The 24,025-nt window shown below is 49.1% G+C and overlaps 1 protein-coding gene across 1 annotated transcript in view; it reads left to right on the forward strand.

Annotated features, from left to right (window-relative positions):
* GNL1 (G protein nucleolar 1 (putative)) overlaps positions 1–24,025 on the forward strand; it is a 176,334-nt gene that overhangs the window by 85,068 nt on the left and 67,241 nt on the right. The window contains exons 6-7 of the mRNA XM_078641705.1: positions 14,986–15,193; positions 19,227–19,322. Coding sequence (XP_078497831.1) covers positions 14,986–15,193; positions 19,227–19,322 — 304 coding nt within the window. The remainder of the gene's footprint in view (positions 1–14,985; positions 15,194–19,226; positions 19,323–24,025) is intronic.

Here is a 24,025-nt window from a genome sequence, read left to right on the forward strand (position 1 = left end):
CCCATTCGAAGGGGACGCAGGCCATCCGACACAGACTTTCTGAGTTATCGGCTGAACGTACAGGGCAGAGAATGTTGGGTAAGTATTGTTCGGGGGTCACCAGGTGACAGCGGACGGCTGTTACACTGGCCCCAGTGTCACGAAGGGCTTCAGCCCGGCGTCCATTGATGCCCACCCATTGGCTGTACTTCTGGGTATTAGCGGGTAGGGGGACCCGCGGGACCATGTCTCTCCCCCCTAGGCAGGCGAGAGCCATGGCGGCTGGCTCCCATTCTTGGTGTTCCTGTTCATATTCTTCTTGTTCCTCTGAGATCTGTCCCTCCCCCAGAGCAGCAGCGGCTACTTGGCGGGGTCTTGGGCTCTAGTACTGGGGGCAGTTTGGGTCGTTTGCATAGTGTCCGACTCGTTGGCATCGATGGCAGGTACCATTGGCTCGATATCCCGGTCGCGCTGGGGTGCTGCCCCGGTTGGCCGGGGGGGTGGTGCTGGTAGTGGGGGTGACCGGAGCGTTGCTTCTTCCGCGTCCTTGGCCTCCTCCTCGGGGACGGTGCTGACCATTGTTGTTCCGGTTCTGTTCGTAGGACCCATTTCGACCCACTCTGGTGATCTCCCACCGGTCAGCTTCGGCTGCGAGCTGCCGGGGATCCGTTAACTTGCTGTCGAGGAGGTGCTGGCGAAGTTCAATGAAGCAATTGTTCGACAGATGCTCCCATACCATAAGATTGAACAGTTGTTCGTAGGTTGTGACCTTGCTTCCTTTGATCCAGCCCTCGAAGGCTCGGCTAAAGTAATTGACATAGTCCACCCAAGTTGTACCCGGGATGCGGGTGCAGTCTCGGAACCTCTGACGGTACATCTCGGGTGTGAGGCCATAGCGGGTGAGGAGTGCAGCTTTCATATGGTCATAGGAGGTCATCTGGTGGTCCGGGAGTTGCAGCAGGGCGTCGCGGCCCTCATTGAGGAATCTCCCCCACAGACCGGCCCCCCAATCGCTTCTATCGATCCGGTGTGCAGTCATAGCGATTTCATAGGCCTTAAACCATTGCTGGATGTCGTCCTCTCGGAAGTATTCTCGAACGACATCCTTGGGGATGTGTACCTTCTTCTCTGTTGCCCCTGGAGTGTGGGGTTGCTCGGACACCCCTGCTTCTTTATTCTGTTTGCGTAGGTCGATTTCAGCTAGTTTCCGCTCATGTTCATATGCCAGTTTCTTTTCCTCGAGCTCCCTTTGTCTCTGTTTCTCCTCTCTTTCTTCTCGGAGACGCAGGTGCTCTAAGTTGATTTTCTGTTCGGCCAACTTCAGTTCAACGTCCATTTTGAGCCGGGCCATTTCCAGCTCGTGTAGTCGGGTTCTTTCTCGTTCCTGGATCTCGTCTGGCGAGAGACCCGTTCTTCGCTCTTCAGGGGCCATGGGGGTTTGTGCTGCGATGTTTTGATCGGGGGTTCCGGCAGCCCCGGTTTCTGCCCAAGATTCTAGGGCCTGCTTAAAGTCATCTTTGGTATTTAGTCCGGTGGTAGCGATACCTAATTCGATACAGAACTGTTTAAGTTCACGATGGCTGTACTCATCCAATTTCTCCATCTGGAATTTCTCCGTTGATCCGCTGTCTTTAGTTGACATCGTGATTCGCCGTGGGGTGAGCTACTCTCTGTACGGTTTATGCGGTGATTCGGATCGCGCCGCTGGCCACCAATGTTAGACGGACCGGGAGGGTCGGCCGAGGATAAGGGGAGAGGTCTCCGGGGAGATCCGTCTCCAGTGAATCGTACAGACAAGTAACTTCCCCCCCCCACAGACGGACACCACACAAGGATAAAGTTCAACGATACTTTATAGGCAATTCTTCAAGTACGGTAGAATGGTACAAGGAGGTCTGGACTCAGGGGTCCCCTCTATTCTGGTCTCTGTTTGGGAAAAGGGTAGCGGGACAGTCTTGTTACCAAAAAGATGGAAATAGCTCTCAATCCTCGAGCTCGGTGGTGTAGATGAACGGGCCGCGGCTGAGCCAGCAGGTCCCGAGATGGATGAAGGAAGACGACGGTCCGCGGCAGAGCCAGCAGGTCCCGATGAAGGTGGTGGTTACAAACGGTCCGCGGCCACGCCAGCAGGTCCCGACGACAATGAAGGATAGGGTGGTTCCCAAAGCCGCGGCAGCGCCAGCAGGCAAGACGAGGGTGCACAAGACAGAGCTACGGCAGCGCCAGTAGTCCGTCAAGGATGAGTTCTTCTTTGCGTCTCTCGACTCCAAGATACAACTCCCGTCCTGCTCTGGAGCTGCCCCAGTTATAGGGCTGGTGTGCTTTGATGTCCGGACCCTCGCACTTGGAGGTCGGGAGGTCCGGGATGAGGGAGTCCAGACACCCAGCAGGGGGGTGGAGCCAGCGCCCGGGGAGGCGATGGGCGAGCGGCACTTGGCGGGGGAGAGCCATCGACACCTCTTGCTCCCATTGACTGACCAAGTAGCCCGCTCACCTCCTGGGTGGATGTTGGTGCCGGAATGTCTGAGGCCTGGCCAGGCCCAGGGTTGAGGTCGATCGGGGGCCAGGCGGCCTCGTGGTGGAGTGTCCAAGATGGCGCCCAGGATGGGCGCGCAGGCCGGTAGTGGGTCGGCCTACGCGGTCAACAGGTTCGAGTGTAGGGGTCCCTGCGGGGACGGTGGACGTGCAATGGTGGTGTGTGGTACTTGCGTGGCTGGGCTCGGGCCTGGTTGGGCCGGGGGAGAGCGGCCCTTCATGTGGCCTGTCCAACACACAGGAAGACACATACACTAAGACTCAGACACACAGATTCAAGTAGACACCAACAGAGAGAGGGGGGGGGGGGGAAGAGAGAGCAATAATGCTGTGACAGTGATATAAAGTGACCCAAGAAACAGTGAGACACACAAAAGATCAGGGAACCACAAGCATGGATGCTGGAGCGGAATGACACGGGACACAATGAGGAGCAAGCTGCAATGCTGGAAAAAAAGAAACTGAAGGTGCGCGGCTGCTAAAATGAAATTGTGCCGTGCTTGTTTAAAAAAAAAACATAAAAATTGAAAGAAGCAAGGTGCAAGGAAAATAACGACGCGCAACGGCAATAAGGAGAAAGGCATGCCAATGTGATTGTTGGGAAATGTGAAGCTGATCCCCTCCCACTCTCCCCAATTTTTACAGACCAAGCTACACCCCTGGCAAAAGGAGCAAATGAGTTTGAAATCCGAGTTATAGTTTTCCTATTAAGTTATACAGTTGTGTTAACTCATGGTTTTGCATATGACAATTTATGAAGGAAAATCATCCGCTCAACAAACATTCTAGTGTTAAAGTACATTGTTTTCTTGTTGGTGTGCTCAGGGTTTGTGTTTGACCGACTTATATAGCTGCGAGAAGAACGCGTGGGCCATTCCACGCAACTTTTAATGGGTGAAAAGCTGCGTTTTCACCACACACAATCAACTAAACAAAAATATGTACCCTACTTTTCAAACAAAAATTACACTGTATAACCGCATGGAAATTTTAATTGTTCATGTTAGCAACAAAAATAACACTCTATAACCGCATGCGAATTTCAATTGCTCGTGTTAGCAAAAATGTATTACATGTGATTTAAGCAGTGTACAGATGCAAACATTCCCTGCCAAGTTGTAAAATAAATCACACGCCATGAAAAAAACAAGGCTTAAAAGAGGGCAGCGCCGAAGGCATGTAGGGTCGGGGTAACCCAGAGCCAATCCGTGACTGGCATTACAGGGATGGGAGCCCGGTCTGAAAAAAAAAACTAGAGATATTTAGAAAGAGGTATTTTGTTTCTGGTCCAAAATGTGTGGTAAACATTTTGTGGTTTAATATTTAGAGACACGGCGAGCTTTGTCTGCTTGGCATTCTCAGCAGAGATGTGGGGGATGCAGCAGCCCCCGGTGGAATGCTGCTGAGTATAGAAAAGAAAGAGCGATGAAAGGAGCGAGAGAGAGACAGGAAAGAGAAAAGAGCTAAAGGAAAGACAATAGGAAGAGAGCGAGTGGAAAGACGAAGGGGTTCAGAAGGACAGCAGAATTAAGGGGAAAAGAAAGGAGAAATGATCTTGAAGAAGAAGGACGAAGAGAAAGGTCACAGGGGAACAGGAAAATGAGAGAGAGGGAAAGAAGAGCTTAGATATTCATAAGCAGAGGGAAAGGATGGGAGAAGAAGCGACAACTCAGAAGGGAAGGAAAGGGGAGAAAAGGAATGAACTACGAGGGAAGGAAGATGATGACGAGAGGTGAAGAAAGAAGAAAGGGAAAAGTTGCCTGAAGGGGAAAAAGAATAGGAACATGAAAGGAAGTACATGAAACAAGCATTTGAATGCAATCGCGGCACCGAGCTGTAACTTGAGATGTTTACAGCTAAAGCACGAGTGCCGCGGCCCGCGATTGCATTGCAAATGAGAGGTGACACCGAGGGAGGGGGGTGGGTCCTGATGGGGCGGGGGAGCGGACCCTTTGATGCCGAGGCTCAGACAACAAATGGTGTGGCACACAGATTCAAGGAGACACCAACAGAGAGGGGGGGGGGAGGAGAGAGCACTAATGCCGGGACAGTGTGTTTGACCAACTTATATAGCTGCAAAAAGAATGCGTGGGCCATTCCATGCAACTTTTAATGGGTGAAAAGCAGTGTTTTCACCACACACAATCAAATATGTCTAAACATGCTACAATCCCGTAAATGCACTACGAGAAAGTGCAGCAAATGCAGAGTGAGGTGAGGACCTCCTTGTTGTAACTCTCAATTAAAAAGAGCATCTGAGCTCTTCTAGGCTCTCTGCGCTCTGGAATATTTCGCATTTAGACACAAAAGTGAGGGCTCGAGGCTCGATGTTGTGAAGAAGCATTAAGAATGGCTTCGCTGTAAGGAGTACTTCTGTTTCATAATCATCTGCAGTGCATTAGGGCAAGAGTGATGAAGGCACACTTAAATATGTTTCCGCCGCCCAACGTAATCCCTCGCATGTGCAAAGTCAATAGTGTATTTCAAAAGAGGAGCAGCCCATGGAAGACGCTACAGTGCCTCGATGCGAAGAGTTGTATGAAGCACTACGAAGCGCTATGTAACTGAAGATGATCAAATAAGGCAATCTGATCAAGCTATTCGCCCTCCAAACGCGCTTCGCGCTTCGCCCTCCGAACGCGCTTCGGCGCCTCGCCAGTAATAGGAAGCTCTATATGAATCACTGTAAAGCGCTATGTAATGGAGCATGTTAAAAAAAGACAATCTGATAGCGCTATTCATTTTGATAAAGCATGAGCTAACCAAGTTCCGAAGAAACGTATTAAACACAAATAAATTGTGATGGGACACTTAAATATGTTTCCGCCGCCCAACGTAATCCCTCGCATGTGCAAAGTCAATTGTGTATTTCAAAAGAGGAGCAGCCCATGGAAGGCGCTACAGTGCCTCGATGCGAAGAGTTGTATGAAGCACTACGAAGCGCTATGTAACTGAAGATGATCAAATAAGGCAATCTGATCAAGCTATTCGCCCTCCGAACGCGCTTCGGCGCCTCGCCATTAATAGGAAGCGCTATATGAATCACTATGAAGCGCTATGTAATGGAGCATGATAAAATAAGACAATCTGATAGCGCTATTCATTTTGATAAAGCATGAGCTAACCAAGTTCCGAAGAAACGTATTAAACACAAATAAATTGTGATGGGTTAAACGAGGCTGGCAACAATCTTCTGGGTGTCATCTAGAAACCGGTCTTTCAAATTCAGCATCATCCTGGGAGTGTGTGTCGGAGTTGAGAGCGAGGAGAAAGTGAGGCGGCGGGGAGAGGAAAACAAGAATACATGCGACTGCAGAGACAGGCGGGGAGAGGAAAACAAGATAAAAACCGGACTTTCAAATTCAGCATCATCCTGGGAGTGTGTGTCGGAGTTGAGAGCGAGGAGAAAGTGAGGCGGCGGGGAGAGGAAAACAAGAATACATGCGACTGCAGAGACAGGCGGGGAGAGGAAAACAAGATAAAAACCGGACTTTCAAATTCAGCATCATCCTGGGAGTGTGTGTCGGAGTTGAGAGCGAGGAGAAAGTGAGGCGGCGGGGAGAGGAAAACAAGAATACATGCGACTGCAGAGACAGGCGGGGAGAGGAAAACAAGATAAACAAGACGGAGGGAAGAGAGGGGAGGGGGGAGGAGAAGTGCGACAGGGGAAATGCGAGACGGCGGGGAGGGGGCGGAGCGGGTAAACAAAGACGGACGTGCACGCGCTTTTAAGCTCAATGCACATGCGCATTGAGCTTAAAAGTCACGGGCACTGCAAGGAATCGCCACGATTCCTTGCAGTGTGGATAAAGAGCGGATAAGTCCCAATACTCTCGCCTTGCTCGATGCGCATGCGCATCGACAGGTGAGACCTAAAAATGGGTAATTACGAAAACAGCATCACCGTATTGAGTTAGACGTCTCTAGTATTAGTCCACATGTTTCGAGCCTCCCCAAAGCTCTTCCTCAGGACCACACAGGAGCCAGCCCTGTGCGTACCACTCCTAGGTGACCTAAAAGTGAGGTAAATGAAGAATTAGTGAAATCTAAAGTGCCACACCTAGTGTGCGTGCACTATTGGTTTAATGCATACAATTTTACTCATTGGTACATAGTATCTGTAGGAGATAAAACAGAACATTGTTAGAGTAACAAGCACCTGGCAGGCATCCTAAATCTATGCGTCATTCTGATTCCTATCTATGCTCCTCTGTGGTGTATGTAGTTTGTCAACTACCGTGTGTTCTGTCTTGCTTTGCAGGAGGAACAACATATGGTCAATGTCTCCAGTGGAGATTGTGATTATAGTGCTATTTAACATAAACATAGACACCACGCGACATACAACACCTAAAACAAACATGAACATATAGTCACATACCTTATATGAGGCTCAAATGTGCCCCGTGGTCTGGAGGGGTCGAGGGGCTCATAGTCAAACTCTGCAATAATAATGGTAACAGAGTGTGGTTAATATTAGCCCTGTAAGGAAACGCTGTGAAAATGTTGTAACAAGCATTGACAACGCAATAGGTCTCGCAATGACATTGTTTTGAGCTATTGGCATTGAAAATTGTATAGTTTTTTCCCCCCTTTGTGAAGCATTAATCAAGTAATGGCGTCGTAAATGACAATGTCTTTTACACCCGGTTGACCCCCCGCAAACAGATACACATAGCAACGGCACTACAAACGGACACACATGCATGCATGCACGCACTGAGAAACACACGCACCCTGTGAGACACATACTAATACATAGAGGCACACAGGTGCACCGAAGCACGTGATCACACACGCAGGCGCACCGAAGCACGTGATCACACACGCAGGCGCACCGAAGCACGTGATCACACATGCAGGCGCACTGAGTCACAGGCCACCGAAGCACGTGATCACACACGCGGGCACAGTGAGTCACAGGCCACCGAAGCACGTGATCACACACGCGGGCACACTGAGTCACAGGTGCACCGAAGCACGTGATCACACACGCGGGCACACTGAGTCACAGGCCACCGAAGCACGTGATCACACACGCGGGCACACTGAGTCACAGGCGCACCGAAGCACGTGATCACACACGCAGGCACAGTGAGTCACAGGCCACCGAAGCACGTGATCACACACGCGGGCACACTGAGTCACAGGTGCACCGAAGCACGTGATCACACACGCGGGCACAGTGAGTCACAGGTGCACCGAAGCACGTGATCACACACGCGGGCACACTGAGTCACAGGTGCACCGAAGCACGTGATCACACACGCGGGCACACTGAGTCACAGGTGCACCGAAGCACGTGATCTCACACGCAGGCACACTGAGTCACAGGTGCACCGAAGCTGTGGGTCTGGATGGCCCCGTTCAAACCTGGCTGAAGCCTGACGTTCTTTTTTTACTGCCATTTGATCTTGTAAAATAAGGTCGAAGGTGAAATAAAGATACATCGAAATATTAGGCAGAGACCACGCACTGGCACCGTTTGTACTTTTGGATGTAAACCACATGTTCTCAAGACCCCAAATCATTAGACTCTGGTGGGAGCACAATCCTGATCTCCACTTACAGCAACCAAAACTCACTGGGCTCCAGAAAGAGTAATTCAAGGGGTGTGAGGATAAGGAAGGAAGCCGACATATCAAGGGGTCTGGCGAAGCCCCAAAGAAGGAACACTTTTGTCATTTAAATTAAGAACACACGAGTGTCTTAACAGCCTTGAGCTGCTTCATTTATCCTTTTAGATAGTGTCCCTCCGTCATGGAGTAACTATCCTGAACGTGTATGTGCTTATAGAGGAAAGGAGATATGGAAATGATATAGAGGAATAGAGGAAAGAGAGAGAAAGATGAAGGGAGAGAGAGAGGGGGAGAGAGAGAGAGAGAGAGAGGGGGAGGGAGAGAGAGGGAGAGAGAGGGAGAGAGAGGGGGGGAGAGAGAGGGAGAGAGAGAGAGGAAGAGTGGGAGAGAGAGAGAAAGAGAGAGCAATAGTGAGGCAGAGAGGAAAGAAGGAACAAGAAAGAGAACGAAAGAAGCATCGGGGAAGAAAGAAAATAAGAAAGAAGAAAGATGAGACCTAAGAAGGAACGATAAGAGGGGAAGAAACAAAAATACAGAAAGGAAAGAAAGACCACAAGAGAGTGAAATAGAGAAAATTCAAGAGGGGAAATTATAGGCTGGAGCGAGAGAGAAAGAGTGTAAGAGAATTAAGTCAAGAGAATAAAAAAACCTCCAAGTAGATTGCAGACCCGAAGGTGTGAGAAAGAAAAGGAGAGCGTGTGACGGCAACAGAGGATAAACAGTGAGAAGTACAAAAGAAAATCAGATCTAGCGTGTAGGGGAGTGTTTAAAAGACCATGAGGTAGTGCAGAAGAGTCAGCGCACAAAAGTACTAGACATTCCGTCAGAGACGGGTATAAGAGAAGGAACGTCAGTGTGAGGGTTGAAGGCAGGAGGGAGAGAATATTAGCAGAGAACCTGCGAAGAAGGGTAAACGAGAAAAAATAGTAGTGGATACAGTGCATAACTTATGCACCAGGGAGAGAGCAGGACTGCCCCCACCCCGTCCACATGTAACATCACATGTTCAATGGGTTTCAGGACTCGGACCAGCCTCTACCTAAACCGCCTGCCTCCAGTCTGCTGTGTACTATATATGCGAGTGTGCCCCTGTCCCTGCAACGCAACTGGGGGAGGGAACAGAGGAACAGCATTGCCAATGCCGCTCTCATGGTTTCCTTATTATGTTCTATATTTAGTAGGACAAACTAGTGTAATTTTTGTATACCAGGAACATATTGCAGTGTTTATTGATTAATAAGTGAGTGGCTGCAGGTTGTTTATTTATATTGTATGCAGCACGTTTTCTTGCTTTCACGTGTACCTTCTGATATGTTCAGTGCGTTGTGAGACGGCAAGCTGCAGCGTAGTTATGTGCATTTATTAAGAATGTGCAGTGTACGCAGTTTGGCTGTTTGCTTGCAGAGCACCTGGAATATGACACATGAAGCACAACAAAGGATCTGGGAGAGTAAGCACGGTAGCGTGCGGCTTAACTGTAAGTGATAGTCTACAGTGAAGGGTTGGTAGAGTGAGTAGAAAAATAGCATTCAGTGAATAGGGGTTAATAATATCAGCCAGCAGAGGAATAGCGTAGTGAGTGGTTTGTATTTTTAGTAGCGCGTTGCCATAAAGTGAAGAGGGTTGGTACTGTGCGTAGATGGGTGACCGAGTAAGAGGGGTGGGTAGTGCGACCAGATGAATGGTGTGGTATTTTGTATGCATTGTACTGTGTTTGTACTATGTGTATTACTTTGTAGTACGTATGCCTTTTTGCCTACAGAGCAGCTGCGGGCGAGGGCCGAGGAACAGCATTGGCAGGGCTGTGCCTGTGCATATGTAAAAAGCGCCCATGTTATTTAAGAAAAATAGGATCACTAAACTGTGCATTTTACTGTGGCGATTGTGTTGTGCGTTTGTTACTATGATGCACGCTGTTTATGATAGAATTTGCATACGCAGTTTGGCTGTTTGCTTGCCGAGCACCTGGAATATGGCATATGAAGCACAACAAAGAAGCTGGGAGAGTAAGCACGGCAGCATGCGGTTTAACTTTAAGTGATGTAAAAAAATGAACACGCTGCTCCAAGAAACCACACAGTCTGCTAGAATCCCCCTGTCCTCTGTATAACCCTTGCACCTTTCAGCTCTGTGCCTGCTAAATGTGCAGTGTACGCGGTTTGGCTGTTTGCTTGCAGAGCACCTGGAATATGGCATATGAAGCGCAACAAAGAAGCTGGGGGAAGTAAGCACGGTAGCGTGCGGGTTAACTTTAAGTGATGTAAAAAAATGAACACGCGTCACAGCACAAGCTGCAGCTTCCGGCTCCGCGCTCACCTCGCTGTGCAGACTGACTTTGCGAGGAGGAGGCAACGCCGCCCTTGGCACTGGCCTGGCCGCACCTGGCGACGCCTTGAGGGAAGTGTTGGGCGCCTCCCTGCGCAGCGCGCCTTGAACACGCACTTTTTGAGCAGCATTAATTCTTGGCTCATCCAAAGACACATTATTGCGCCTCCACATGCTTGGCACCGTAGCGCCCAAACACACGTTGAATTCCGTTTCAATTAAAACCTGTCTGAGATGCAAGCACGCTCCACAGAGCACTCGAGGGAGGGGGGGAACAGCAGAGTGGGGTGGAGGTAGAGTAGCGAGGGGAGGGAGGGAATTCTGCTTCTCTTAAGACTACAGACTCTGCCGGGATCCTTCTGTCCTCCTTGTGCCCCCCTGCGCCTGTGAGCTCCGTGCCTGGCCGGAGTAGTAAACGCAGTAATTAAACACGCTTCCACTGATAAGAAAGTTAGTTACGACAGCCACAAACCAGGCCATGGTGTCCGGAGGGGCTGTCCCAAAAAGACAGGGTGGCACCCAAAAACACTCCTTTCCATTGGGAAGCCAGCGTTTACCATAAAGGCTGACGCTACCCAATGGAAAAGAGGGGCGGGCTTAGAGTCCCTTTTACATATCTTGTATTTACAAGATCTCTCACAGAGGCGGAGCAGGGCTCTGCCCTGCCACGCCCACGAGACCTAAAAACGGGGCTTGCCCAGTGCCTCTTTGTGGCCACCAAACCACTCGGTTGCAGCTCTGCTGTAAAGGGAAAGGTTGCAGGAACCTACTTTGTCAGAGCGCGCCTCACCGGTAATACACCTACTCGCTCCCCTGGAGACCGCATATTAACGCGTCGCTCCTCGGGTGCTAGCTAATATGCATCCGCCCAGCCATTGCTGTGTTGACTGGAGCGGTACAGAACTAAGATGGCCGCCGGTAGATGGCAATATCGGTGGCCATATTGTGTGTATGATTTTTAGCGTGTTTGATACTGTGTTAGTATTAAACGGGGCAAATCCAGATTAGGAATGGTCAGATTAGAAAAAATATATATAGTTAGGAGGAACTGCGGATGTAATTTGCCAAATGACAAACACGTAATCCACATGTATGTCAGTCTCTATATATGTTGTTACTTGGGTATGAGAGACGATGCACATGCATATTAAATGTATTTAACAATGGCATTCTGATCATTTAGGAATGGAAGTGGCCAGGCACATAATATTGGAAAAAACAATTCTCGTGATGTGTAGAATTTGTAACAGCAGGTCAGGGTTGATGCGTATGATAGTATGGTAGTTGTGGTAGGAAATGCCTACAGAGGTACACCTGTCATGCCTTCATCAAGTTTGTTATCCTAGACCCCAGGGGATGTTATCATTCAGACCTTGGGTGTCTGTGCGTAACTTAAAAGCCCAGCGTTGTTCCTTTTCCAGCAGACTGTGTTCCAGGTTGTCAGGATGTTTGATGTGTTCCAACACTACCCATCTGAGATCATTGGGGGTGTGTTGATTCTCAGTGAAAGGTGTCGTCATTTTTGTAGTGTCCCGCTTACACCTGATATTACTACGGTGTTTCACTCTTCTGGTACTAACCCTCCTAGTGGTCATACCTAGTGGAGGTGTCAAGTGCAGGTGATCATATAAAGGACCCCTGAGGTGTTACAATACGTAAATTTACGCAGTTCCCATGTCATGTTATTGAAGACCACTTTTTTGGTTGGGGGTGTTAGGTGGCACACACTGCAGCTACTGATATAAGTGACAATGTCCCCATCACAGGCTTTTCAATAGGAACATTTATGATTACCCATAGCTGCATTAGTTTTTTTTGCACAAAGGGAGTACTAGTTTTCATTCTGGTGTGTACAACGAGATCTTTTAGGTTTTTGTTACGTCCCATGTGCAAACATAGGATGAGGTAAAATGTCACTTTGTTCACTACTAACATTGATGATACGCCAAATTATAAACACCCAGTGGCATATCTGCTCATTGAAGGCAGAATGTCTTGTGACACAGACCAATTTGGAGTTTTCTGCAGGGCAAGTGGTCTGCAACAGATGGTCCCTGTCATAAAAACTGGCCCTTTTATATACTTCCTGGACTAGTCTTCTCTGATAGCCTTGATTTAATAAATTTGGCTTTCATAGCCACTGCTCTAAAGTAGTAGTCTTTGAGGCTGGTACAATTACGTCTCAGACGTACAAATTGGCCCATAGGTATACTTTCTGCCTCACTCTTAGGGTGATAACTACTGCATTCCTTCGTCACCTGTGGCACAGTGTACATGCCTGCTCACGAGGTGGCGGTATTCCTCGCTCACCTGTGGCGCAGTGTACATGCCTGCTCACGAGGTGGCGGTATTCCTCGCTCACCTGTGGCGCAGTGTACATGCCTGCTCACGAGGTGGTGGTATTCCTCACTCACCTGTGGCGCAGTGTACGTGCCTGCTCACGAGGTGGCGGTATTCCTCGCTCACCTGTGGCGCAGTGTACATGCCTGCTCACGAGGTGGCGGTATTCCTCGCTCACCTGTGGCGCAGTGTACATGCCTGCTCACGAGGTGGTGGTATTCCTCACTCACCTGTGGCGCAGTGTACGTGCCTGCTCACGAGGTGGTGGTATTCCTCACTCACCTGTGGCGCAGTGTACGTGCCTGCTCACGAGGTGGTGGTATTCCTCGCTCACCTGTGGCGCAGTGTACATGCCTGCTCACGAGGTGGTGGTATTCCTCACTCACCTGTGGCGCAGTGTACGTGCCTGCTCCCAAGGTGGTGGTATTCCTCGCTCACCTGTGGCGCAGTGTACGTGCCTGCTCACGAGGTGGTGGTATTCCTCGCTCACCTGTGGCTCTGGTTTACCTGCCTGCTCACGAGGTGGTGGTATTCCTCGCTCACCTGTGGCGCAGTGTACATGCCTGCTCACAAGGTGGTGGTATTCCTCGCTCACCTGTGGCGCAGTGTACGTGCCTGCTCACGAGGTGGTGGTATTCCTCGCTCACCTGTGGCGCAGTGTACGTGCCTGCTCACGAGGTGGTGGTATTCCTCACTCACCTGTGGCGCAGTGTACGTGCCTGCTCACAAGGTGGCGGTATTCCTCGCTCACCTGTGGCGCAGTGTACCTGCCTGCTCATCAGGTGGTGGTATTCCTCACTCACCTGTGGCGCAGTGTACGTGCCTGCTCACGAGGTGGTGGTATTCCTCCCTCACCTGTGGCACAGGTTCACGTGCCTGCTCCCGAGGTGGTGGTATTCCTCCCTCACCTGTGGCACAGGTTCACGTGCCTGCTCCCGAGGTGGTGGTATTCCTCCCTCACCTGTGTCGCAGTGTACGTGCCTGCTCATCAGGTGGCGGTATTCCAGCGCCTTGAGACCCTCCGGGTGAGTAGTGCGCTATACAAATGCTATGATTGATTGATTGATATTCCTCCCTCACCTGTGGCACAGGTTCACGTGCCTGCTCCCGAGGTGGTGGTATTCCTCACTCACCTGTGGCGCAGTGTACGTGCCTGCTCACAAGGTGGCGGTATTCCTCGCTCACCTGTGGCGCAGTGTACCTGCCTGCTCATCAGGTGGTGGTATTCCTCACTCACCTGTGGCGCAGTGTACGTGCCTGCTCACGAGGTGGTGGTATTCCTCCCTCACCTGTGGCACAGGTTCACGTGCCTGCTCCCGAGGTGGTGGTATTCCTCCCTCACCTGTGGCGCAGTGTACGTGCCTGCTCATCAGGTGGCGGTATTCCTCGCTCACCTGTGGCGCAGTGTACGTGCCTGCTCACGAGGTGGTGGTATTCCTCCCTCACCTGTGGCACAGGTTCACGTGCCTGCTCCCGAGGTGGTGGTATTCCTCCCTCACCTGTGGCGCAGTGTACGTGCCTGCTCATCAGGTGGTGGTATTCCTCGCTCACCTGTGGCACTGGTTTACCTGCCTGCTCACAAGGTGGTGGTATTCCTCGCTCACCTGTGGCACAGTTTAAATGCCTGCTCACAAGGTGGTGGTATTCTTCGCTCACCTGTGGCGCAGTGTACATGCCTGCTCACAAGGTGGTGGTATTCCTCGCTCACCTATGGTGCAGTGTACGTGCCTGCTCACGAGGTGGTGGTATTCCTCGCTCACCTGTGGCGCAGTGTACGTGCCTGCTCACGAGGTGGTGGTATTCCTCGCTCACCTGTGGCGCAGTGTACGTGCCTGCTCACGAGGTGGTGGTATTCCTCGCTCACCTGTGGCGCAGTGTACGTGCCTGCTCATCAGGTGGTGGTATTCCTCACTCAACTGTGGCACTGGTTTACGTGCCTGCTCACGAGGTGGTGGTATTCCTCACTCACCTGTGGCGCAGTGTACGTGCCTGCTCACGAGGTGGTGGTATTCCTCGCTCACCTGTGGCTCTGGTTTACCTGCCTGCTCATCAGGAGTCCGTATTCCTTGCTGATGAAGAGTGCACGTGTTTCTGTCCAAGGTGAGTATCCTGGTATTTCCCAGACCCCACTGAATACGTATGGCCGGGTTCCCTGATGGAGTCCAGAGTGGTGTAAATGAAGCTGTGCGGAGTCGTGCATCTGTCTGACTTCCACCCTTCTCCCCAGGTGATCCACTTCTCGCCGGCGCTGTATGACTTTGTGACCCGCGACATGAAGAAGAACATCGTTCTGGTGCTGAACAAGATCGACCTGGCGCCGCCGGCTCTCGTGGTCGCCTGGAAGCACTACTTCCAGCTCAAGTTCCCGGAGGTGCACATCGCCTGCTTCACCTCCTTCCCCCAGCAAGGCACGCAGGATGCCGACCCCAGCACAGGTAAGTGGTCGTTTGAAGTGTCTGCTGCCACCTGTCCTGTCTGAGTTCAGGTAGAGGGGGGGGGAGGGGGTCAGCTGCCCCTACATCTGCAGGCTGCATGTTCATATTGCGGCTCCAGTGTCAGCGTTTCATTGATTACTTCATGAGCGTCTACTGATCAGCTTATTAGTAATTCACTGTAATTCAAGCAGATTGAGATGATTTTTAAGAATACAGGCCGGATAAAATCAACAACTTTATACCAAGGACTCCATTAATATTGGACTATTTTTTTCATTTATCTCCAAAAATCCCCCCCCCCCCCCCCCCCCGATTCCAGCCAACCCCTCTATGCTCCCATCCCCAACACCACCGTTCCTAGCACCACTTTGGACAAGATTATGTCCACCCTTCTCCAAATCAAAGAGGAACTTTCAAACTTTCATAGAGTTGTTCTCTAATCAACCCAGACACCCCTCACCCACCAGTACCCGGTCACCGAACAAGTCCCCCACCCATCCTACACACCCTCTCAAACAAAACTCCCATACTGGACCTCAATCCCTGCCCGTAATTCCGCCACCCGCCTGCGACGAACCATCAATCCACTCTCGGGGTACGACATTCGCTCCCTCCTACGCTCTTATGATCCCGGTCTCCTAACCCAAATAGCCACCACACACTTTCCCATCCCCACTATCCACTCCAACCCACATAGGTCCCCCACACATAACAATAGAGGTACCGTCCCCAATAACCTTAAAAAAGTCTCCCTCACTCCAGACCCCCTCCTCCTCCCTCGTCACCTCGCGGCTCAAGTGCACACTACTCAACTGCAGATCTGCCCCTAGACATGCTTCTGACATAGCTGACCTCATCAACACACTGGAACTTGACCTGAGCATTCTCACTGAAACCTGGTTAACAGAATCCTCATCGCCACTCGTTCACATTCTAGTAACCCCCTAACTACCACATCATCAGATTGGATAGGACTGGCAAGACCGGTGGTGGAATCGCATGCATTTATCGGAGCAACCTCTCAGTTACTAGAGCCACTTCTCATATATTCTCCTCTTGTGAACACATTTGCCTCGACGTCTTTAGCGAGGGCAAACCAGTATGCATTCTACATACCATTTACCACCCACCAGGGGACAACAACTCATGGACATGATCACAACTAACGCCGGTTGTCAAAACACTCAAATATTCCTGGGTGATTTCAACCTCCACTGGAATGATCACAATGACGCGATGGTAAATAGTCTCAAAAACTTCCTCAACGCTCTAGACCTCCCCCAAATCTGCAACAGCCCCACTCATGACGAAGGCTCTATCCTTGATCTCTTCATCTCCAAAGAGGAATCTACCCAACTTGGGTGAATCCAACCCTGTGATTGGTCTGACCACCACATTATCACATTCTTAATCAACGAAAATGTTAAACTCAACCCGGTTCAATTCACCAAACTTAAGGTCTGGAAAAGAGACCTGAAGAAACTCAACCCCAACTCATTACCTTCCCCCAGCTACAATCTTCTCCCACCCCCTACCGGTGGCTCAGACGTTCAGGCTCTCACCGACCACTACCTCAACTCAATGACCTCAATAATCAATGAGGTCGCCTCCCTGCAACTTAAGAGAGTCTCCGCTAAGAACTTAAAACCGTGGTACGATGGTAGACTCAACGAAGATAGGCGAGCCAAGAGACTGGCAGAACGCAATTGGAGATCAGCCCCTCGGTTCTGCACCTTAAAACACTTAAGAAAAAGAGAAACGCCTACTTTATGAAAATCAAACGCACGAAAGCAGATTTCTTTAGCCACCAGCTTGACCAAGCAAAAAAACGGGCAAAAAAAACGTTTGAGTTAATCAAAACACAATCCAAGGAACAACCTCAACAATCACATAACACGACTAGCACTCTGCCGTCATGTGAAGAATTCTCTACTTTCTTTAACCTAAAGACAGATAACATCAGGAACGATCTGCTCAATGATCTAAGCCTTTACTCCAGCCCCCTCAGCATAACACCCATTGAATCAAAAAACAATGCTACATGGTCGTCCTTTGACACCTACACAGAAGAAGCGATAGTCAAAATGCTCAGTACCCTGAAACCCTCTAATCACCTCATGGACCCCCTACCTGCAAACGCTGTAAAGGACTTCATCCCACTGCTTCTCCCGCTTTGGACCAAAATTATTAACAGCTCACTTCACCAAGGACTAATCCCCGACTCCCTCAAAGTGGGACAAGTTTCGCCCATACTTAAGAAACCCATAGCAGACCCTACGGACCTAAACAACTACCGTCCTATAGCTAATATTCTTACCCTGGCCAAATTGCTGGAAAAATGTGTACACCTCCAATTGACAAAACACATCGATCAGTTTGACCTCCTCCACTCACACCAATCATGCTTCCGAGCAGGACACAGCATGGAATCAGCCATGGCACACATAATTGATGACGCACTTCAAATCTTAGAACAGAACGATACCTGCCTCCTCATTCTACTCGACCTCTCATCAGCCTTTGACACCGTCAAACACGAGAACTTACTCGAGCTGTTGAATATCAGAATGGGTCTATCAGGGACTGTACTTAAGTGGTTTACCTCCTTTCTGCATAACCGGACCCAGAAATTCAAGATCAACAACACGATGTCCTCTCCCGTTCCTGTAACACTAGGTGTCCCTCAAGGATCCTCCCTATCCCCAACATTGTTCAATCTAGTCATGGAGCCACTCACTGCACTGCTGCAAGCTTCTGAAGTACAATTTCACATGTACGCAGACGACACCCAACTCAACCTCAAAATACAATCCCCTGAAGACCTCAAACTACTCAACACAACGCTCAGGAACACACAGACATGGCTGGCCGAAAATCATCTCAAACTTAACACTCTAAAAACTGAATTCCTTCTAATAGCACCTCCCACTAAAATCCCCATCACTCAGTCCTGGCTTAAACACCTAATTGCACTCAACGTCCAACCTACCCTCGTGGACTCAGCGAAATCTTTAGGCATAACCCTTGACGCCAATCTCAATATGCAACATCATATCAGCAAGACAACTAAGGGAGCTAATTTCCAAATCAATACTTTGAGGAATCTTAAACCCCGTCCTCCCAGCCAAGGACTTCCAAACCGCAGTACAAGCCCTAGTTATTCCTCGGATATACTATGGAAGTGTCGCCCTCTGTGGTCTCCCCGTATCAACAACCGCACCACTAAGAGCCTCTATGAACGCCGCAGCGAGACTTATCACTGGATCAAAAAAGCACTCGCACATTTCCCCTGACTAAAAATCCCTGAACTGGCTGCCTTATGAAGCTAGAATCCATCTGAAAATCGCTTGCATGACACACAAGGCTGTACACCACAACTCGCCCAGCTACCTCACTCAGAAATTGACAATCTCAGGCGGTTCAAGAGCCACAAGAAGCACACAAAATCTTCTTCTGAAACCACAAAGATTCCACAAGGAAAAAATGTATAAACGCTCCTTCTCAGGGATGGTACCCAGGATCTGGAATGCCCTCCCTCCAGAAACCAGACATATCTCCTCCACGGCATCTTTCAAAAAAGAAGTAAAATCGATCCTCATGGCTAAATTCACCTGAATATAAGCTATGGAACTCGCGAGACTCTCCATCTTTCCTTTCACTACATGTCTGGACTGATCTACTATGTACCGTGTTACCTTACTTTGCTCTCCACTGATAACCTTCTGCTCCTCTTTGCACAAAACCTTTGTTAATCACTCTTGTTTTTCTGATCCCATGTTTGTGTAAAGCGCTCTGATATCTGCAAGGATCTTGTTCGCGCTATATAAAACTTTCAAAATAAATAAATTGTCATTTTTGCTCTCTGAATGATGGTTTGTAATCCGCTTGTGTTTTTGTTTGCTTTACATTGAGTGCGCTTGGCTTCATATGTTTCGTTATGATGAAATCTACCGTTTTGTGCATTGATTTGATCTTGACCTCGCTGTGCCATCATCTAGGACCTATATTTCACTGTTGGTCCTTTTCATTTCAGTGTTCAAGAAAAGGCGAAAGCGGAGGAAGGGCTTTTGTACAGCCTTGGGACCCAAACAGCTGTTGCAGGCATGTGAGGTCATCACAGCTGGAAAAGGTATGTGAGGGGCATCTGTGGGACATGCGGACAGCGTCCGAGTAAGCTTGGCTGGAGGGGCCTCTTTATCCGATATTGTTCAAAGTCTGAGATTCACGCCCTCGAGCGCCAGGCTTGTGCTTTCATCAAGGAAAGGAATGATAGTCCGTTCAACAGAATGCTTAAATGTTCATTTTGCAATGTAAAGTGTAACAGATACTTAGAATCTTCATTTGCGAGCCATGGAAATAACAGTTGCGTGATGAGAAGCAACGTCCGACCTGCAGCGTATGACTCTGATCTGCTGGTTTACTGAACATCCAGGCCAACCACAGCCCTCTTAACTTCCATCCCCCCGCCCCCACCACATTTCCTCTGCTTTATTTTAGGCAGAAGCAGGCATAATCCCTACTTTATCAGGAGATCTAGGGAACAAATCTAGCATTTGTCATTCGGTCTCAAACTTCTGCGAGTGCCTGGGTAGAGGCTCTGGAATCCCCGTGTAGTGCAATAATGGCGGCCTGCCAGCGCCTTATCCAGTTTAAGTATCTACATAGAGCCTATTACACCAGGCACAGACTGTGGCATGCTGGTTTAATCGCATCCCACATTGTTTACGATGTGGGTTTATACAGGGTACTTTCCTGCACACAGTGTGGGCCTGACCTACACTGTCGAGGTGTTAACACGTCTATCTGAGGTTCTTGGATGGGACGTTTCATCCTCCTCGAAATTAGCCATGCTACATATTAGGGAGGATCTGGTGGGAACAGGTACAACCGTCCTCTTGTTTCTTGGCCTCACTTTGGCGAAAAGAGACTTTGCCCGGGTCTGGAAGGATGAATCCCCGCCGCTGATTGGTGTATGGAGGAAGGGCTTAGACTTTTGTATGGGCGTAGACATCTCAGTTTTCAAAGCAAGGGGTGCCCCTCAGAAACACTTAAAAATTTGGATAAGGTGGGCGAATTACAGAGGGATATATCTGTATGTTTTCTCGAGTGGCCTTCTGAGCCCCTCCGCTCTCTATATACACAAAATCGAATCCCCTTCATTAGCTCTCCCAATTGAACCCGGCTTCATCTTCTGGTTCAGTCTGATGTTGTCTTGTGGTCGTCCTGCAGGAGGTTCAGACCTGCAGATCGAGTATCTTTTATGTGTTCCAGCGTCTCTGATATGTCTGACAGCATCTTACATCGCATCCAATGTATCTGCATTCTCAGTTCCTGGAGGTTGTAAGCGAGCATGGGGTCAAGGTAGCTACCGCTATGGACTTCAAACCCCCAACCCTACCAACCCCTGTACCTTTTGTTTCATGCACTTGTTTTCTTCGGCTTGGATTAAGCTATTTTCAGAGTTTTCTTGGTGCTGGTGCTGACCTCCGACCTGTATGAGGTGTAATAAGAATGGTAATTCAAGAGTTTTAAGGGCCTCCCCATTATAAGCCATCCTCTTTTTAATGAACATCTCCAGATCCCCACTGTTTCTCCTCGCTCCACTCAGAGCGTGGCTCGCAGCGTGCAGTCAGTGGTCACGTACCCTCAATCTCAAGCTGTGGGACCTCCAGTGACGCAGCCACTCTCCGTTGTAGCTCGTGATGTTTGCTTTTGAAGAGCCGTATGGTCCTCTGTGGTCATCTCGGGCACCCCGCCACAATACTTTGTAGATGGGCCATGGGTTAAGGACATTTAAACCCATGTTGCTTTATTTTTTGTTAATGGACTTAAGCACCTTCATTCTAGGTGATGAGTGTTCTTCTATCGCCACCGCATTTCTGGTCCCATATGACTTAATTTTGCAGATTGAGCCCTCAAGACGGATGCCTGCATGATCCCATGTTCGAGGGACCAAAAGCAGGTGCTGTAATGTCAGGATTCCGAAGGATCGAGGACTTTTGCTTGGAACTCGTGTACACACATCCAACTCCATGAGCTCCTGCCTTCGCTCCTCAGATGTTACTGGCCTCTTTTTCTACACGTTCCCATATCCAGCTTTTCCTTCAGTAAATCAGAGGCAATCCTGCCTCCCCTATCCGGTCACCGTGCCCTTCTTCCATTTCCCCCTCTTGCAGGATAATCCTACAGGGGCCACAGGGAGAATTGTTCATCCCTCCCTGCAAACTACCCGCTTGCACATCTGCTTTACGAGAAGATACCTGTGCCTTGCCTCATAACTGGTGCTGCCAGAAAATCAACAAGACAGATATAACTTAAAAGTAACTAAACACCCTAGCACTAAACAAGTCCGCTTACAGTAATGCGAATCGTTGCAACTGAATGACCTAGCACCGAACGAGTCAGCTAAGAATGATTCTAATCCTTGCCAGGTCCATCACTTTCATGTTTTTCTCAGCGAGATGCCCCAAGTACATGGTCTTTGCCCACGCGTTGGTCCAGTGCTCGCTGTGCCATTGGTATCATGTACACACTACTGAAGAGGATCAGATAGGCATGACCGGTTCTGGGATGGTTGTGTTCCCATTCAGAGGGGGCTGGCCTTGGAGTTGGGGCTCGGCTGTTCCTATTGGCACAGGGACAAGACTCATTGGCACATGGCTGAGGTGGACTGGTTGACAGAATAGCAATGGAATGGAATGTGGCCCGAAGTAGTTAACAGTGGCGTACCTTCATTCAAGCATCCACTCTTCACTTGCGTGTTTTGATTAATACCAGTTCAACAGTGAAGAAGCAGCCGTCATAATTATAGTTTGCTAGTTGATGGGAAGCTAGATCTAAGCTGTGTAAAAAAAACCTGGATTAAAGAGCATTGAAGATCCGTGCTAAACACTCTGGTTCCCCTTGGTAAACACATTTAGAGGGTGATAAGGGAGGAAGTAGCTGATGTGTTATCTTTAAACAGTCTCTCAAAGGTCTTAAATTAAACATGGATATGCAGGCTTCCTTTGAAACGCTCCAGATAGAGTTTGCAGTTAAACCTCATGAAAAATGGAATTTACATTTGTGCTATCGCCGCCCCCCCCCCCCCCCCCCCGGCCCTCCCGGCCATGGTTACCCCAAGACAGTGTGTGCGCTCCTATCAGAGCATTTGAGCAATTTACTGCCCAATAAAGTGAAAAAAGTAATTGTGGATGATTTTAACAAACAGTTCCCGACACTAATCCTCGGCACTCCTTTCAATGCTAGCCTATCAGTTTGTGTACCTGCTTGTAAAGAAAGGCGTACACTTGATATTGTGTGTTAGGAGAATGAGTGCTCTGAGTGCTGCTACGTAGACCGACGACCGATATCTTTCACAGTGGTAGGAGGTTCTCTGCCAGGCAGCCGTCTGAAACCGTCTCCGTAACTTGAGGAATCTTGAGGCAATGTTTATCTGCTGTCATGAACACACGTGAACGGAGCCAGGAGACCCTGCGCTGTTGGTAAACCACCATAATGAACAGCGAACTAAGATTGTAAAGGACATGGCTTGTCTCCAACCTAAGCGAAATATGAACAATCAATATTGCAAAATAATTGGTTGGACAGAAAACTAATCTAAATGGAACAAGCACTTCACCCCTTAGATTGTGTCTGGCGTAGGGGTCAGTTGGTTAAAGCTGAGACAGAGTGGATAACGTTTTAACACTGAGTATACACAAAAACTGCCTATTTTCATTGAAGATACTGTCTGCCTTTCTCTCCGGGGTGACTTGCTGTACTTTAACCCATATAATACATGGTCACACTATATCCCTTCCCTCAATCCACTAAACCCTTGGTGTGTAGCTGTTTCATATGAAAGAGAGTATGTTTGCAAACATGAAAAATTAAAATAAACCCTCCAGTGCTATATTCAATGCATTAAACACCTTTTAGATATTTGTTGCAAAAATGTATTAGAAATCGTTCATTAAAGGTCCTTTTTTATTTAAAAAGTTGCAGTAGCTCGGAATGTGTAGTAGAAACGTGCAGAAAAATTCTCGCTTTTTTAGGTCTTGCCTAGTTTCGCTGCGCACTTGAGCAGCTCGCTCGGCGAGATTTATTTCTAATGAGGAGTTTTAGAAAATAGTTTGAAGCCCCGCCCCTTATGTCCATTGGCTGGCGTCACCGTTTATGCTAAACGGTGGCCTGCCATTCGAAATGAGCTTTCTGGATTGCCAACTTTTCGCTTTTTTGTCCGGCCCACCCGGACTGGCTCGCCTGCTTCACGGCTGTTGTGAGGACTTTTCTTATCTGCTTGTTTATTTAACAAGTGGATACGAAAAGTCTTCACGACAGCTCCGGGCTTCCAGCAACCACGCTGCCTTCATGCCTAGAGCATGCACCAGTCGGCTCTGTGATTGGTTGGAGGCAGGCAGGCACAGAGCTCAGGGGCGTAAGGGGTCACGGGGAGGACAGGGGTATTCCAGCAGACTGTGGGGCTGTCTTTACCTTTGAGCATGTGTTATTGCTCCTAGTTAATCTCCCTGTGCCTAACAAAATCAATGTTCCGTCTGTAACACCACTGGTGCTCATGTAAAGGGCTCAGATGCTTTTGGTCAAATCCGTGCTATATAAAAAAACTCCCAAAAAATAATTAATAAACACCAGTGACATTACTTATTTGCATCGTCCCCAGTCTCATTTGGAAATTTTAATGTAGAATTCACTGGTAAAGTCACACGGAGTCATGCACACCCTCTCCGCACCCTCCATCTGCATTAAGAGCAAAGCTTGTGCGGCTGTGAGAATCGCCAAGAGGGCAGCCTTTGGGCGCTTTGCTGGCTGCACACCAAGCGGGGAAGAATG

Source organism: Lissotriton helveticus, chromosome 5_1 (genome assembly GCF_964261635.1).
Source record: "Lissotriton helveticus chromosome 5_1, aLisHel1.1, whole genome shotgun sequence".
Classification (NCBI taxonomy): domain Eukaryota; kingdom Metazoa; phylum Chordata; class Amphibia; order Caudata; family Salamandridae; genus Lissotriton; species Lissotriton helveticus.